Consider the following 18,020-nt stretch of genomic DNA (forward strand, 5'->3'; position numbering starts at 1 on the left):
TACATGTATGACTTGAGTTTATTATTTAGAGTTGAAAATAAAAAAGTTATGATGTGACTCAAGGTAATACAGTAAGGCAGTGAATAAAAACAAGCTCCCAGTCATTTAGCCCCAACTACCAGGCCAATTAGATTTATTATACTAAATACGTTGCTATGAAAACCTGTGGCTTATGACTTCCCAATAACTCATTGAATTGACCTGAAATTTAGTTTTCAGCTTCATAATGGTGCAGGAACAAAAAGCAGTTACAGACTTTTATATCACACTGTTCCTTCAAAACACACGCTGACTATGAATGAGCATGATGACTTTCAAGCACTGAGTTAGGCAATCACTTCAAGTTGCATGAAAACTCTGAAACACTGCACAGATATATCAAAGTATGTACATTTACATTAACACTATAATGCTACATTTTTTTCTTTCTTTTTCATTTTCTGGACAGCAAAAAGTCTGGCACATGTTAAGCAAATACACAGGTGACCCTACACACGTTTTACCGTTTCTTTAACAAACGATCAGACAACTGCAACAGTATCATTTTATCCTAAAACACACATCTTTAGAGTCTGCCATTAACAGAAAAGCACTATCTGGAAATTACATACAGTCACTCTGCCTCCTGTGAGTTGAAAGCCAAATGGCTGGTTTATCTTAGCACAGCCATTCTGTATGTTTAAAGTGTCCTGGAACATATGGCTTCCCCGCCCCCCGCACCCCCAATTTCTTGTGACAGTTTTTGCCACAGCTGTTCAGTGGGGAAAAAATAAAAAAATCTGGCCTCCCCAAAGGCCCTGAAAAATGTTGCTGCATCAGTTTCATGCTGTTCCTCCTTTAGTCAGACTTATCTTTCTTCTTGCCAGTTAGATGTACTTTATTAGCCACAACAGAGCCCACTGATGACACCCCACCAGCCACTGCAGAGACACCCCCTTTCACAAGTCCGATTCCCATGGCCGGCACTGATGTCACTGATGTCACAGCTGTCTTGGTGACCTCAAAGCTCTTGCCCCCAATCCAAGCAACCCCTCCTATTGTGGCCCCAACGGCTCCCTTTGTCACACTGAAGATCCCCCCAGTCACACGGGAAAACATTCCTGGCTGAGGTTGCGGGTGATCTTTATTAGAATCTGAAAAAAGAAATGCAAGAGAGATCCAGGAATCAGTTCAAATACCCAAAGTAAATGGTTTACCAAGACTTGACATTTCAAGGTTTTTGGATGTAAAAAACTGGTTTATTAAGTGCAGCCAATAACATTTTCAAAAGGCAAATTACAAAAGCCTAACCTGCCCCCAAGGGTTGCATTAATAAATCTAATTAAAACACCTTTGTTTGCCTTGTAAATAGGATGAAAACATCAATACTCTTTCAGGGAAGACTAGCATTTATTGCAGCAGTAATGTCTAATGAAATTAGACAAATGGCTTAGTCAACGTTCAATGTTTTGTTTGACGTAAGTCCCCATTTGAAGGTGACGTTTTAAAAATACAGTCAAAAATGTTTGCTGATAGAGAATATTAAAAAGGTGAACTATGAAAATGAAATTAGATAATATACATTGCATATTTATATGAAAGCTTCTTACATTAGCTTACATTTATCCCAACTGGGTATCTCAATATTTTCCCTATTAATCAGAAGGCAAAAAAATAAATCATAGAAACACGTTTGCTCCCTGGTCTCCACGAGGGACTGTTTTTCAGAAATGAGGAACCCTCAGTAGAGAGTTGCTTTTGAAGGCCAATGCCCAAAGGTAATTTAACTGATTATATACAGGGGTCTACTTAAATCACAGTAAATTGGAAATTTCACAGGTAGGTTGTGGAATAAAATTAGGATTTCGCAAACCTGTTTACACATTAAATAAACCTAAGTAGACAGTACAGTGGCTTGCGAAAGTATTGACCCCCCTTGGCATTTTTCCTATTTTGTTGCCTTACAACCTGGAATTAAAATGGATTTTTATTTGGATTTCATGTAATGGACATACACAAAATAGTCCAGATTGGTGAAGTGAAATGAAAAAAATAACTTGTTTAAAAAAATTCTAAAAAATAAATAACGGAAAAGTGGTGCGTGCATATGTATTCACCCCCTTTGCTATTAAGCCTCTAAATAAGATCTGGTGCAACCAATTACCTTCAGAAGTCACATAATTAGTTAAATAAAGTCCACCTGTGTGCAATCTAAGTGTCACATGATCTCAGTATATATACACCTGTTCTGAAAGGCCCCGGAGTCTGCAACACCACTAAGCAAGGGCCACCACCAAGCAAGCGGCACCATGAAGACCAATGAGCTCTCCAAACAGGTCAGGGACAAAGTTGTGGAGAAGTACAGATCAGGGTTGGGTTATAAAAAAATATCTGAAACTTTGAACATCCCACGGAGCACCATTAAAGCCATTATTAAAAAATGGAAAGAATATGGCACCACAACAAACCTGGCAAGAGAGGGCCGCCCACCAAAACTCACGGACCAGGCAAGGAGGGCATTAATCAGAGAGGCAACAAAGAGACCAAATATAACCCTGAAGGAGCTGCAAAGCTCCACAGCGGAGATTGGAGTATCTGTCCTTAGGACCACTTCAAGCCGTACACTCCACAGAGCTGGGCTTTACAGAAGAGTGGCCAGAAAAAAAAGCCATTGCTTAAAGAAAAAAATAAGCAAACACGTTTGGTGTTTGCCAAAAGGCATGTGGGAGACTCCCCAAACATATGGCAGAAGGTACTTTGGTCAGATGAGACTAAAATTGAGCTTTTTGGCCATCAAGGAAAACGCTATGTCTGGCGCAAACCCAACACCTCTCATCACCCCGAGAACATCATCCCCACAGTGAAGCATGGTGGTGGCAGCATCATGCTGTGGGGATGTTTTTCATCGGCAGGGACTGGGAAACTGGTCAGAATTGAAGGAATGATGAATGGCGCTAAATACAGGGAAATACTTGAGAGAAACCTGTTTCAGTCTTCCAGAGATTTGAGACTGGGACGGAGGTTCACCTTCCAGCAGGACAATGACCCTAAGCATACTGCTAAAGCAACACTCGAGTGGTTTAAGGGGAAACATTTAAATGTCTTGGAATGGCCTAGTCAAAGCCCAGACCTCAATCCAATTGAGAATCTGTGGTATGACTTAAAGATTGCTGTACACCAGTGGAACCCATCCAACTTGAAGGAGCTGGAGCAGTTTTGCCTTGAAGAATGGGCAAAAATCCCAGTGGCTAGATGTGCCAAGCTTATATATACATTCCCCAAGAGACTTGCAGCTGTAATTGCTGCAAAAGGTGGCTCTACAAAGTATTGACTTTGGGGGGGGTGAATACTTATGCACGCTCAAGTTTTCTGTTTTTTTGTCTTATTTCTTGTATGTTTCACAATAAAAAATATTTTGCATCTTCAAAGTGGTGGGCATGTTGTGTAAATCAAATGATACAAACCCCCAAAAAATCAATTTTAATTCCAGGTTGTAAGGCAACAAAATAGGAAAAATGCCAAGGGGGGGGGTCAATACTTTCGCAAGCCACTGTATTTCAGAACACTATAAAGCCTAAAAATAGTGGTGCTTGCTTCCTTACTAAAACAGAGTGCTGTCATTTGTTAAAGGCAAGCATGCAGCACCCTCCTGCAGTTGACTTGCCCATACATTGAGACTGCACGTTCTGCATCCACTGAATTGGTTGGAAGTTAAGGCAAAGCTTTGCCAAGTTATACAGATGTGGAAATCGATAAGAAACAACCCCAAAACTCTTTTACCCAAGGGCATCTGGCATACATTAAGGCAATGTATGTAGCACGTTTGTTGTCATGTTATTCGTCCCATCTAATAATGTATTTTATTAGTACAGAGTCAAAACATAGAGAATGTGGCTACTCGGGTCTAAAATTACAACAGCTTAAAAGTAAGCAGCAGGTTGAGGCGAGGTGGCAGTGCTAGATCGTTTTAGTACTGATTTAACTTGCAGACAGAAATACGTTTTGTCTGGGCTGACTTTCCAGGTTGGTTTCTGAAAGCTGTTTAATTTACATTCTCTTCAGCAGCCTCTGCAGTAGTCTTGTTTAATGTGTGATTCTGAAGCTAAATAGCAATCGATCGTATTTTCTCCAAAGACACATTAAGATATGCAAAACAATTACCTCAGTCTGAATGTACAGTTTCTAAGGTAAAAATCTAGAAACGATCATCAGCCGAAATATACTTTGCTTTTTTTGTCGTCCATTTCTATTATTTTACGTCTAATGCTGAAAACTAGATTTTTAGCAACCTAAATCAAAACACTGCAGCACTAACTTTGTCCCACCCCGTACTGCACAGCACAGGTCACATAAAAGCTGTAAATTTAAATAGTAAACAACAACGTTAACTGCTTTATCAATGTTATTTGTGTACATTTGTTTGTTTGTTTTTTGCTTAAGTGCAATGCAAACAGGATGGCGAAGGAATAAAAAAGGGCTTCTACAGAAGGAAGATACGTAGTTTGCATCGCTTGCGTTGTGCAGTAGTTCATTTAAACCAGGTTTAATTTTTTTCCCAGAAATCGCGATTTAGGTAGACCCCTAATCACATGTAGTCATCTCATATGAGGTTTTTGTTGGTTTCATGTCCAAATCACATTAAAAACCTCTTCACTTGAGTTATGCGAACCTGAGTCTCTAGCGTGACATGATTATATATAGATATAATAAGCTCTGGTGCAACCAATTGTCTTCAGAAGTCACATAATTAGTTGAATGGAGTCCACCTGTGTGCAATTAGGGTGTTTCACATGATTTCAGGTTAAATACACCTGTCTCTGGGAGGTCCCACAGTTGGTTAGTACATTTCCTAACAAAAACTACATCATGAAGACGAAGGAACATTCAAAGCAAATCCGGAATAAGGTACTTCAAAAGCACCAATCAGTGGTAGGATATAAGAACATTTCCAAGGCATTGAATATCCCCCGGAGCACAGTAAAGTTAATTATTAAGAAATGAAGAGAATATGGCACAACTGTGAATCTGTCTAGAACAGGCTGTCCTCAAAAACCAGGTGAGAAGGGCACTAGTCAGGGAGGCCACCAAGAGGCCTATGGCAACTCAAAAGGAGTTACAGTCTTCCACGGCTGAGCTTGGAGACACTGGGCATACGGCAGCAATAGCTTGGGTGCTTCACAAAACTGGCCTTCATGGGAGTGACAAAAAGAAAGCCATTATTGAAAAAAACTCACATCAAATCTCGGCCAGAGTTTGCCAGAAGGAATGTGGGAGACTCTGATACCAAGTGGAAGAAGATTCTATGGTCTGAAGAGACCAAAATAGAGCTTTTTGGCCTCAACGCTAAGCGCTAACACCGCACATCATCCTGACAACACCATTCCTACCGTGAAGCATGGTGGTTGCAGCATTATGCTATGGGGATGCTTCTCTGCGTCAGGGCCTGGAAAGCTCATGAGATAGAGGGCAAAATGGATGCAGCAAAGTACAGAGAAATACTGGAGGAAAACCTGCTGAAGTCTGCAAGACACCTGTGACTTGGGAGAAGATTCATCTTCTAGCAGGACAATGACCCCAAACATACAGCCAAAGCCACACTGGAGTGGCTTAAAAACAAAAAGGTCAATGTCCTGAAGTGAAAGATTCTAGAATGCTTTAAATCAGTGGCTCCATCAAACTACTTTGTTTTAACAAAGCTACAAATTAAACAAAGTATTCTATTAAATCTAAAGTGACCAAGGAAAATACATTTCATAATGTTGACATATGTTTTAAATTAACATGTAACATTATGGGCCACTGTGACAAATGGAAATCAAAGGGTTGGTTTTAAGGAAAAAAAGTTTGGGAACTTTGGGAAGCTTTGCACATGTGATTTAGATGTTTAAAACGTCTTAAATTCTGCAGAGATCTGCCCATCATGGAAGAGTATGTTTAGTTATTCAACAGAGCCACCTGGTGGTGAAATAAAATATGGCTTCTAAACTAGAAACATTGAAAGTTATATACATTTAAATCTTGCAGATTAACTTGTAATTGTTCATATCTATATTTATATGCAATATATGATAAACTTAAGCACTTAAAATGGCACTTGGAAGCAATCAATTTTTTTTTTTTTTTTACAGAGAATTGTGGGAGTCTGGAACCAACTCCCCAATAATGTTGTTGAAGCTGACACCCTAGGATCCTTCAAGACGCTGCTTGATGAGACTCTGGGATCAGTAAGCTACAAACAACCAAACAAGCAAGATGGGCCAAATGGCCTCCTCTCATTTGTAAACTTTATGTTTTTAATAAAGTTAAGTTACAGCTAAACTAAATTATCCTAATAATCATGATTAATGTTAGATCATGTTCATTTTAACTACCATTAATTCATATTTTCTCCCTAAATCAGCAACAGCATAATTGATTACTGTTCCAACTACCTAGGAGAAGAACAGAAGTTGCTTCCCGATGATAAAGTCAATTCTTCGGTGCAGGAAAACAAAATGATGACTGACAGTGTCCTTCTGAAGATGTCATTTTCAATGACTGTCTTCCTAACAAAGTCATTGATGAGAAGTCTGGTTGGCAGATCTGTCACTCATAAGAAACAGCATTAGAGGACTCTGCTTCTTTCACGTGCAACTTATGCCTCACAAAGGCAGTCCTACAATTTAAATGCATATGGCTCCACAAAAAATGTTGTTCCGGGTCACCAACAACAGGCAACTAAGGACTGTGCAACAAAGCTAATTCTTACAGGACATTTTATCTTCAGCCCACATGCTGTGTTAATTGCCGATTGCTAAACTGCTATTCACATCTCTCACTCAAATTCTAAAAAGCTGTTTATCATACAAAATAGCTTACGCGTGACAGAAGTTTAAGCGCATGGGTAAATGTGAAATGCAATATCCAAGTTCAGATACAGAATGATATAATTTGCCTTGGTCCAAAACCATCACACCAATGAAAAAGATTAATTGGACTTAATAGGATTACACAGGCAGTTTGTCTGTTTTTGTTATCAGACTGGTTTCATTAGTCCTCTTTTCTATACCAATCTTCTTTGTTATCTGTAATGTAAAGCCTCTGGAATTCACCTCAATCCATCTGCCTGCTATTTCACTATATAAATCTAACGCATTTACTGCGCTGTTACAGACAGCAAGTGAACCGCTCAGCATTGATTATCCATACTTACTCCTAAATTACATTCTGGGTGACAAATTAGTGTTGATATACATCAGGTCAGCCCCCTGTTTTCTCTGAAACAAATCCCATGGAGATTAGATTTGAAAGTTGCAGCAATCATAAGACCAATTTACTTCTGATTGCAGAAAGTGTATTTATGTAAATTCAATAAGGTCAGAATTCCTATTTTGCAATTGATCCCTGCCCATTGTATCTGATATCAGAGCAATCTCATAAATTTAAAGCAGCACTGAGATACATGTATGACATTTAAACAGAACCAGTGGGTGTAATGCAATCACCCAGTGCTCATGCAAGGCTTAAAAAAAAAAAAATCAAAATAAAACAGATTTTTGTCACATGACCTTCATAAGTAACCACAACATACTGCACAGTCATATTTGTTGTGTTGGGCCTGTTGCTGTTGCACTTCCCCCATTTCAAACAAATGTATATTTATTTTAACACCAACATATGCAAAAGCACACCTGGAAAGGTCAACTCAATCAAATTGCCCCCCTCAAATATGAAAGAGTTAGCTCTTCTCATTTATTTAAGCAAAATCTAACAAAGACCAAATGTTACGCCCTGAAAGCTGTGTGTCGACTTCAGAGCTTTTAGAATTGTGCTGCAATCAGATTTAAAACTGTGAAAGGTGTAAGCTCATAAAGTATAATGTTACATTGTACAGAAACACACTGTGGAACTCAGATCTTCTCAGTTAAAATTCTACTGACAGTTTTTTTTTTTTTTTTTTTTTTTTTTAAATCTGATCGTTACCTTCTGATGGTTCATCTCCAAGATATGAAGGGACATCTTGTTGATCTTTATCTGTCTGACTCATCTTCTCCTAAAAAACAAACAATTATTCTTTGGTATGTTACTTAGATTAACAAAAGAACAATTAATGAAAAATAGTAGTTGTAAATAAATGTAGCTAAAAATCCTGCTTTAAAATATTTTGGTAAATTCCTATGTACTGAATATTCCCCTACCTCACGTAAGGGCCACACAAGCTTACAGTATACATTACCAGGGCAAGCCTAAAGTTTACATTACCAGGGCTCGAAATTAACGCTGAGTGCCCCTGTCAACTGCTGCAATGCCCCTCAATATGTCTATTCACGGCCATTATGACTGCAGTGCCCTTTCAGATACAGCAAGTAGACAAGTCTGCGTTAAATCCAAACAATAACACGATCACGTGTGTTTGTCGCATCAGTGGGGGGGGGGGAAAACCAACAACGAACAAGACCCTTTCAAGCACGTGGATTTTTCTACCGAGTGTAACAGCGCCATCTCAGAAGAGTCCAGAAAAGGAAAAAAGCTGCTCAATCTGCAAAGAAACGTGCAAAACCTGATAAATGTTTCAGGTCAATAGTACCAGAAATACTAACAAGTGGTTTACTTCAAGTTTAAAAAAAATAAATATTAACTGTACTAATGAATATGCTCCAATTGCCACACTATGGTGACCCCTAAACAAAGAAATTAATCTGTTAAGTGTTAAACTTGGAGATCTTGACATTGCTGCTTAATTACAGCGAGGCAGCAGGACGATGCAATAGTCTTTTACAAAATTCCAACAGTAAAATTAATCTTAAATATTTGTATTTTCAATATGTATTTTATATCGGCGATAAGAATTCTGAATAAAACCAGGAAAAATGAACATATTACCCCTGTTTTGGCCTTGTTACACTGGCTCCCTGTGCAGTATATAATTAATTATAAGATTTTACTGTTAACACAAGGCCCTGAATGGATTAGCACCTTCTTATTTGCAGGAGTTAATGACCCCGTATCTTCCAAACTGCACTCTGAGATCTTAGGAATGTGGGGCTGCTGGTTATTCGTAGGGTCAACAAAGGGAGGTAGGCTTCTTCTTTTTTTTTTTGTACAGCTCCGAAATTATGGAATGCTCTGCCTTCGTTTGTCAGGGAAGCTGAGACTATTACAGTTTAAGTCAAGACTAAAAACACACTTTTATAAAATGGCTTTCTTACTGGGTTTTAATGCAACTTTAAAATTGCTGCTTTTGTATTATGTGTATACTGTTACTGAAATGGTCTGTCAATGGTGGTTGTATGTATGACAAATGTATTGTAGTTTGTTCTTTTTTTCCTGCTATGTACTGTACAGTACTTTGTGATACTTTGTATAAAAAGCGCTATATAAATGCAATAAATAAACCTGTACAGTATCTGCAAATTTGCAGATTTAGCCTTTGTATGTTGGCAGCTTTATCCATACATGCAACACAGTGATTCAGATTTTAAACGTCGCATGTAGGAAGGAGATTTTGGAGTTAAGTTTATGTTAAACACACAGAATACATGCTATTACAATTTAACATAAACGGTCCCAAGGATTAGCTGGCTCGAATCTACAGCTCTGGCCAAGTTTGGCATCACACTGTAGAATGAACTAAGTTTATTTCATACAGTCGAATGAAACCTGCTGCATCATGTTACGTTAATATATTGAATTATATACTGCTTTGTAGTTTTCCATAGGTATTTAATGAAAAACTGACATTGAAAAATGTGAAAATACTGTACTACTAACAGCTTCTGGTAGACTTTTGTGATTTAATTTAGTAGTTTATTTGATTACACGATGTTAAATAAAATATCTAAATTATGTTCATATATACACACTGATAATATACATTACATCGATAATGTAGGTAAAGAATGACAATTTACAAAGTAACACTGGCTACATTTTCAACAAAAACAGAGGTAGCATGCTATGATTGTCGTCCTATTATTCCTGAAAAGAATACCCCTAACCTTGTCATTTATTATTTTGACGAGGATTTACAACAAACTACGAAATTAATGGCAATTAAGTATATTTCACATAGCATGCATCATAAGAACGTATAAACTTGTACACTGCATTTATAACTTCTTTGTATAAAAAAACGTACAGTATAAACAGGATAACCTGTTTGTTTTTTTTCATTGTTCAGGGATGAGATGAGATTGCTGAGACTGATGTAGTTCTGTGCCCTGCCCCTGGTTGGCATTTTAATTTTTATACCGAGTTTCATTAGCCCTTGCGTTATTTGTTTTGATATAGTACCACATGCATTTCTTTTCACAATATTTGCAATGGGATTACATGAGATAAGTATGTGTATTTCTGTCTCAGTAAGATGACAATTCTTCAAATGTGCCTCTTGAATTTGACATATTTTGACCCATGGAATGATGTTAATCGTGCCAAACTGGCACTGGTCTACATCTCCAGTTGTTCCATTCTCTATTCTAGGTGCCAAAGGTCATTGTAAACATAGCCAATGCATCTCATCACCAAGATAAATACATGAGGCTACATGACCTGGTTAACCATAGTAGTCCACGATAGAATCAATGTGGATGGAGAGAGAGTCTGGGTAGAGCTAAAACCATCTGTGACAGTTGTACTAGCAGGTTTGAACACTATCATGCAAATCTTGTGGAAAGAACTGCATTAACTGTTTTGATGTAGTGCGATAAGCAATGACCAGTGATACTCGGTATAAAAATAAAGAAATACATTAAAATGTCAACAAGGAACAGGGCAGAGAGCTACATCACTGTACAAAAGTACACTCCCAGGAATTTCAAAACAGGTTAATCTGCTTATACTGTATATGTTTTTATACAAACAAATTACAAATGTAATATACATACCTCCAGACTGCGGTTGATAAATCACTGAAATCTCAGCAACGAGATGAACTCTCTATTTAGCTCAAGCAATAAACCTTTAGATTACTGTTCTTAAGATCATAGCATCAAATTCCGCTGTTAAAAAATAATACAAAACACCTACAAGTACACTAGTTGTAGCCTTTTTTTCTAAAATAATTAATTTATATGCAGTTCAGGTTAAAGTGTCGCGATTCTGTTAGTCACAATGCTGAGTAGCCAAAAAACAAAGCATATACAGTGGCCTTCAGCTAAGAGAACACCCCTCGGGAAGCAAGAGAACGTTTTCTCTTAGCCGAAGTGTTCTCCAAGACAGAGCTGACCACTAGACACCATGTATCACTTGTCATGATGCACATGCATCAGCATATGAAATTAACAGAAAAGCAACAGGCAAGTGTATGTTGATAAACTATAATAATAAAAGTAACAGACAATCTAATGTTAATAAACTAACTGTCAAACTAAATTAACACAGCACCCCTACACACGTTAAATACAGCAGCAGCTCTAGTATTAATTATGAATACCTGTACAGGAGCAATACTGAAGACATGCATAAAATTATTTAACAGAATGGTGAAGCAACTCACAAGAACAGGAAACACCAAATTGCTTGGCGACTTGGTGTCCAATTCAGGTTTTTTTCAGGAGATTGAACAATTTCTAACTTTTTGTAACAAGAGAAACAGCGACGGGTTTTGCTGTTTGTTTACATGCCATTTTGTAGCGATGAGGTGGAAATCTGAATACAAAACGAGGCAATGATATGGTAACGGTTCTGCAAAGATTGAATAAACCAATCAGTGTGCCTCAAGATGACAAGTCACATTTGAAAAGATTAAATAAACCAACTGAATTTAAGTCTGATGAGGCATTATCAGGTTCAAAAAACACTACTGTATCATGTTGTGAACGAATCACTAGTGGTGCCAAAAATGTATTCCTTTAGCTGAGCATTTAGAATGGGAAAAATCAATTTCACCACAAAGGTGTTCTCTTAGCCGCAGTATCCTCTTAGAAGGTGTTCCTAGACACAGAGACTACTGTATTAACCACCCAGCTGCTTATCCCGCAATTTCCACTTGCAGCGCATGCGAGTCTAAATTTGTCACTCCCGTGAGAATAGCATGCAGGCGCTTATATGTGCATCTCCAAACTTTAAAGTGCTTAATTGAAAAAAAATTTAAAAAAAAAACTATTGCAAAAGTGTATGCAGTGTTATTTTTTTTTTTACTGGCAGATGGCAGCAGTCCCTAAAAAATGTGCTTGACAGACCGGGTCATCTGTATATACACAGCTGAGAGTGAAAAATGGAGGCCTGTGTATCTACAGAGAATAAAACAAGGAGATTTATTTATTTATTGGTGTTACAGGTTGTAAGGAAGCCTTGACAGGTTTGGTACAGGTCAAAACAACCTTTATTTATTGTACCTAAACTTCAGATAATTCATATAAGAGCGCTAAGGGGAAGATACTGTGTATGACGTGATTGAAAATTTGTGACACAAGTTTTTTGATGTATAGGCTATGTGCTAAATAAAGACGTTAGCACTGATGAGGGTCTGAAGTGTGTTTGCTTTGAAATCTATCGCACAACAAATAATTTCTAAAAAGTGATATGCCTGCACAAGTATTATAATGTTATTATAATGCTACCATTGTACAAACTTACTTAACTTACTTATTTATGCCATTAGAAAAAAAATTGTTGTGATCTATATTATAATGCTACAATTGTAAACACATGTTGTTATTTACGTTATTTGAAATACTGTATTTCCATTTATCAATCACAATAAAAAAAGTGTGTATTTAAAAAATAGCAAAAATTGTTTTGAAAACTGTCCAAACTGCTTTTTTGAAAAAAATGAAAAAAAGCAAAAAAAAAAAAAAAAAAAAAAAAAAAAAAAAAAAAAGAGCATTTAACATAGAAATTGCCAAAACAAATGGGCAGCTGGGTGGTTAACTTATGGATTTAAAAAATAATAAATAAAATAAATACAAATTTAATTAGTAGTTGCAGTAACATGCTGACAACTTTGGCAAAGCACATTAAGGAGTCCCACCTGTGCTACAGTAGGAGGGAATCTTAATAGAAACATTTAACCATCCTTGTAGCTATTAAAAAAAATAAAATAGAGAGATGACCAGTAGAACACTCCAGTTACATCTGCTGTCAACCCAGAAGTCCTTGATTAGGTAAAATGGAATGTTTCTTCTGTACTATCATTCTAAAACCTCACGAACAAACTTTTTAATTCAATGTGCGTTTAATTCTTGGTACTTCCTTATTATACTTGCTACTGTATGTGAAATATTTGCATACAGCCTTAATTACTATAAAGTGACACCTGCTGGCATGGCACGTACATATGTTTGTTGTAAATAAAGGACCAAGGATTTGTTTTTCAGGAATAGTGGCGTGACACCTAATTTCTTTGTTAATGTAGCCATTGTGGATATGTATTCCATTGTTGTGATTAGAATGAGTACAGTATTTCAAAATAATGCGTTAAACAGGAACAGCCTGAATCTTAATACTAAAGGGATGTCAAAAGTACACTCCCAGGAATTTCAAAACATACACCCGTGAATAATGTCAAAACAGGTTAATCTGCTTATAGGGATGGTACGTGCATGCATATCCCAATTAAAACTAAATATTGTTCACATTTCAAGCTTTTTAGGTAGGTCCAACACAGTGCACTGGATACTATTAAAAATAAAACATAAAAAACAAAGTGTACTAAAATCATGAGGACCCTCTTTGGACTACACCCTTAAAGCCTTGATATCTATTTTAAAAAGGTGAAACAGTACACTTTGACCGGGGGAGGGCAGAATTTTAGAGTTGCTGTTTTTTTATGGTAAATTTGCTTCCAGCAGAATCCTACAGTAACCAGTATCACAGCTTTTTAACCATCCCCCTATGTTCCACTTTGTTTTTGTTAAACACTGCTGGTTTAAAAACTGCAGCCAATCTTGACTTAATGCAAGTCCCAGTTATCATCTCATTCCTTTTTCCTGGACCAAGATAATAAATGTAGTACTTATTCCATGACTGAGCTAAACGCAAGTCAAACTCCTTTTTAAATAAATGGTCAAAACTCAAGATTATAACTAAAACAATGATAATTCACACTAGTCTTAAAAAAAAAAAAAAAAAAAAAGACTCATGCAATACATTACTTTAGGTCACAATCTATGCGAACAAAGCACCTTCCCTGCCCCAGAGATGTAATTTGTATATGTACTGTTTTCTTGTAGATGAAAAAAAGTGTAGCAGCCACCAATCTATCAACCTCAAAACTCTAGAAAAAGCCTTCTTCCACAAGTCGTCTGAAATAGCTACTTTAAAAATTGACAACTGGCAAGACAAAAATCCAACATAAGATAGATAAGACACTTTCCAGGTAATTCTAGTGGCTATATTAACAGTCAGCATAGCCAAAAACAAATGATAAAGGCATACTGACACATCTGTGCTTTTTGGCCATTGTTTACATTTGTCTGCTTTTCAAAGCTTTTGTAAAGTAGTCATAAAGCTGTATTTTAATGGAACCATCAACAATCTGCTTCTTATTCCTCCAAATGTCACTACTAACAGCATTTGACCTTAGCATCAATATTACAAAATCACATAGAAATCACACAGCAGCATCGACAAACAGTCCTATACCTCGAATCTTGTGTTTAAATGTCAAGTGATGCTGGAGTTGAAGACAGGCACATTATTTCAGTTGCTGGACACAAGAGCAAACTCAGTCTCAAGCATGACGTGACAAATATGGATGAAATGCAAAAAAAGGGAAATAAATTTCTTCACGCAAGTCTTCAGCGGTGCAAGTGTGGAGTTAACCAGTGAGACCCACATTCACAAAAAAGTGTAAAGCAATGAAAGAAAAGCAGCTGCTTTTCCCACAATGAAAACAAAACAAACAACAAAAAAGGCTTATGCTGTTAAGGCATATGTGTAAAAGATCATTTTCTGTATCCTCAGTTAGTGCAGCTTGCAGATGAGCAGGAGCATAGAATGATAGGGTAAACTGTTGAACAGTTACAACCTATTACCTAAAAAGCATAGTTTAGTTCAAAACTAAACATTATTGCAGGGGACACAGCTTTCAGTTTTCCAATTGTCTAAAAAAAAAAAAAAAAAAAAAAAAAAAGGATTGACGTTATTAGTCCAGGTTGAAAATACCCACTCTTATCTAAGCTATTGTCTTTGAACTTTGTATTCATTAGGCCCGTGTACAAACAGCTATAGAACTTAGAAACACACTGGATTGACGTGGCAGGATTTACTACTAGGATCTGATTGTAATCGGAGGATGCTGACGTGCCTATACATAAACACGTTCAAAATAACCCACAACCTTGTTACATCAAACTCGACAAATATAACACCTAAACTATATATCTGTGACATATACATATTTAGGCCGAGTTTATCACATCTGTTTGATTTATTGCGGTATATGTATAATAATAATAATAATAATAATAAATAATATAATAATAATAATAATAATAATAATAATGGCATATTCATCGGATGGGCAATTAACTTTAAAAGTTTAAACAGTTTTAAAAGTGTAAATTAAATTTAACTTAAACAGCCTACACGTCTGGTAAAATAATGAATTTGTATGTGGAATATATGTTTTTTTGGACTACATCGCCTACAAATAGAAAAATGTCACACAAAATAAAATATATCACCCTTGGCAGTATATTTAAAAAGATACATTTACTGCACGTTACTTTCACAAAAAACTGAAATAAATACTTTAACGTTACAAACTGTTGTATTGTATTATGCATTCCACATATGGAGTACAACAACAACACATTACACAACTTGACAAGTCCTAGAATCGATACTATCGTAAACGCCATGACAAAAGGTTTCAAACATAAATGAAGAAATATCTCGAACAATAAACTGTTCCATTTTAATTTCAAAGCCAACTTACCACTGTTCTGCAAACTTGTTGACTACCTTGGTGTGTTTTGGAGCGAACGTAACTTCCTTTACAACCACGACCAACAACTGTTTTTTGTTTTAACTATCGATTCCTTACACCCAATGAAATGTCGCTAGTGGGGTAATCTAAATGCGCAGGTCATTTGTACACCTATAGTTAGTAATACTGTACCAAACCGCGACTCTTTCTCATTCTGTGAATCCTAATTGCTGCATACGTGGCGCCACAGTTCCTGCTCACCCTCTCTCTACAGTCCACGCTCTTTTTCTAGTTAAATCTAGAGGGCGCATTCCATCTATTATTTTAGATGATTAGCGCCCTCTATCTGTAGACCTTTGTCTGTCTGTTTTACTCTATTTTTCTGTCATCTTTATTATTTATAACTTCTTCTTTTCCTGTTTCCTTTATATATTTCATCAGCATATTTTCTCTTTTCAGTCTCCCTTCCTCTTTCCCTTTTCCCAGCAATTTCTTTATGTTAACCTCATACACCTCCATTTTTCTCAGCCTCCTCTCCATTTTCCTGCTCTGCTACTCATATTTCTCACATTTTAATAATGTTCTACTGTTTCTGCTACTTTACATTTTACATACTTTCCATCGGCATGTTTCCCTAGTCTTAACAGGTGTTCATTTAAAGAACTATGCCCAATCCTTAATCTATCCAACGCGCTTTCCTCTTTCCTTCCTAATCCTTTATTCACCCAACTATTATTCACCTCTTTCTGGATATATGATAAAACCTTCCTTTTATGCTTTCATCCCATCTCTCCTGCCATTCTTTTACTATCATTTTTTTTATATAGACTCCCATTTCCTGAGATCCCAGAGGAATCACCATATCAATCTCCTCTCTTTTTAACCCATTTTTTTGCGCAAACTCTACCATCTCATTACCCAGAATGCCAGAGTGACCAGCAATCCAAACTAAAACCACTTCAATCCCCATTATTGCACATTCCTTATATTGTTGTATTATTTCAAACATAATAGCTCTTCTATTAGTAAACTCCCCTTTCAATGCAATAAGTACACTTAAAGAATGTGAAAATACTTTTAAGGTTTTATTTCAGCTATTTTAAATTACAAATAGTATACCTACCATTTCTACAGCATACATTGATACACGGTCTGATATCCTTATATTTTACAAATATCCAATTTTGGAATATAGTACGCCATTGCCACTCTTCCTGTTTTTGGAACATTGGATCCATACTCTTCTCCTCTACAAAAGCTTGACTCTTTTCAATTCAATTTTCCCCTCCTTTCTTCACTTGCTCACTCAATTCTATAGAACAATTTGGTTTTTCCACCAACCATCCCGGTAACACATTTATATTAACATTCTCTACCAACTTCAACTTCTCAATTCAAAATTCCTTTATCCATTTTTGCGCCCAATAACCCAACGTACCCCCATTTGTTTTCCACCTCTCCTTTTTATAATGATTAATCCACCTATCTTCCATGCCTTTCCTAAGAGGAAATTATATATGCATAGAATTAACCTTTATCCAATACTTTGTACATAACCATTTTCTCCTTAATTCCAATGGCATCTCATTTATCAATAGTCCACATACTCATGCCAAATGAAGCATTATAAAAAGGGAAGTGACATCGAATGTTTATTAACACTGCCATTTGTAGGGGGGTACCGACTGGGGTGAAAATGTAGAAACTGTAGGTCGGAGCTGCAGATAAGTATTCTATTTATTGTTTTAAAGGAACACGTTGCAGAAAACAAATACTTAGAAGCTAAGAAATTATGTCCTGAACCTGTACAATTTAAAATATTCATCTTGACGCATCGCTGCACGGTTCCGCTTGCCGCGTCGCTCTAGTGAGTAGCAGCCTTATACATATTTATTAAAACATGTACGTGTTTCCTTTGCGCATGAATACCAAATAAACAACGCGATTCGTCAACCCCTGGCCACCTGCCACTGGCCCATAAACACAGTCCTGAGACTTTTTACAGCAGAACAAATGTATGGCTACAGTCTGTGAGCACTTTGCGTCTACTTTTTTTTTCTCTCTCATTTTTTTCTTCAAAATTATGGGTTTATTCACAGATCGACAATAATGGAATTCATATTCAAATATAGATGATTTCTCTTTTTCAAATGCCAAGTGGTCAAATAAATTAGTATGAATTAAGAAA

At 36.6% G+C, this 18,020-nt stretch overlaps 1 protein-coding gene across 2 annotated transcripts; it reads right to left on the minus strand.

Annotated features, from left to right (window-relative positions):
• On the minus strand, window positions 1–16,105 carry LOC121318403 (transmembrane protein 263-like). Of its 2 annotated transcripts, XM_041255019.1 has the most exons (4): window positions 15,842–16,105; window positions 14,937–15,005; window positions 7,942–8,011; window positions 1–1,133 (listed from the first exon to the last, which is right to left on the minus strand). In XM_041255019.1, the coding sequence occupies exons 3-4, from the start codon at window positions 8,003–8,005 to the stop codon at window positions 838–840; spliced, it is 360 nt and encodes a 119-aa protein (XP_041110953.1). In that variant the 5' UTR covers window positions 8,006–8,011; window positions 14,937–15,005; window positions 15,842–16,105; the 3' UTR covers window positions 1–837. The 2 variants fall into 2 exon arrangements, with proteins under 2 accessions (XP_041110953.1, XP_041110952.1); XM_041255018.1 differs by lacking the exon at window positions 14,937–15,005.
• Between the last annotated feature and the right edge of the window lie 1,915 nt (window positions 16,106–18,020).

Source organism: Polyodon spathula, chromosome 7, assembly GCF_017654505.1.
Source record: "Polyodon spathula isolate WHYD16114869_AA chromosome 7, ASM1765450v1, whole genome shotgun sequence".
NCBI lineage: Eukaryota > Metazoa > Chordata > Actinopteri > Acipenseriformes > Polyodontidae > Polyodon > Polyodon spathula.

Coding starts and splice junctions, on each gene's coding strand:
- LOC121318403 (XM_041255018.1), bottom strand. CDS start 8,005: ATGAGTCAGACAGATAAAGATCAACAAGATGTCCCTTCATATCTTGGA. Junction 1,134..7,941: donor TGGAGATGAACCATCAGAAG/GTAACGATCAGA, acceptor TTCTTTTTTCAG/ATTCTAATAAAGATCACCCG.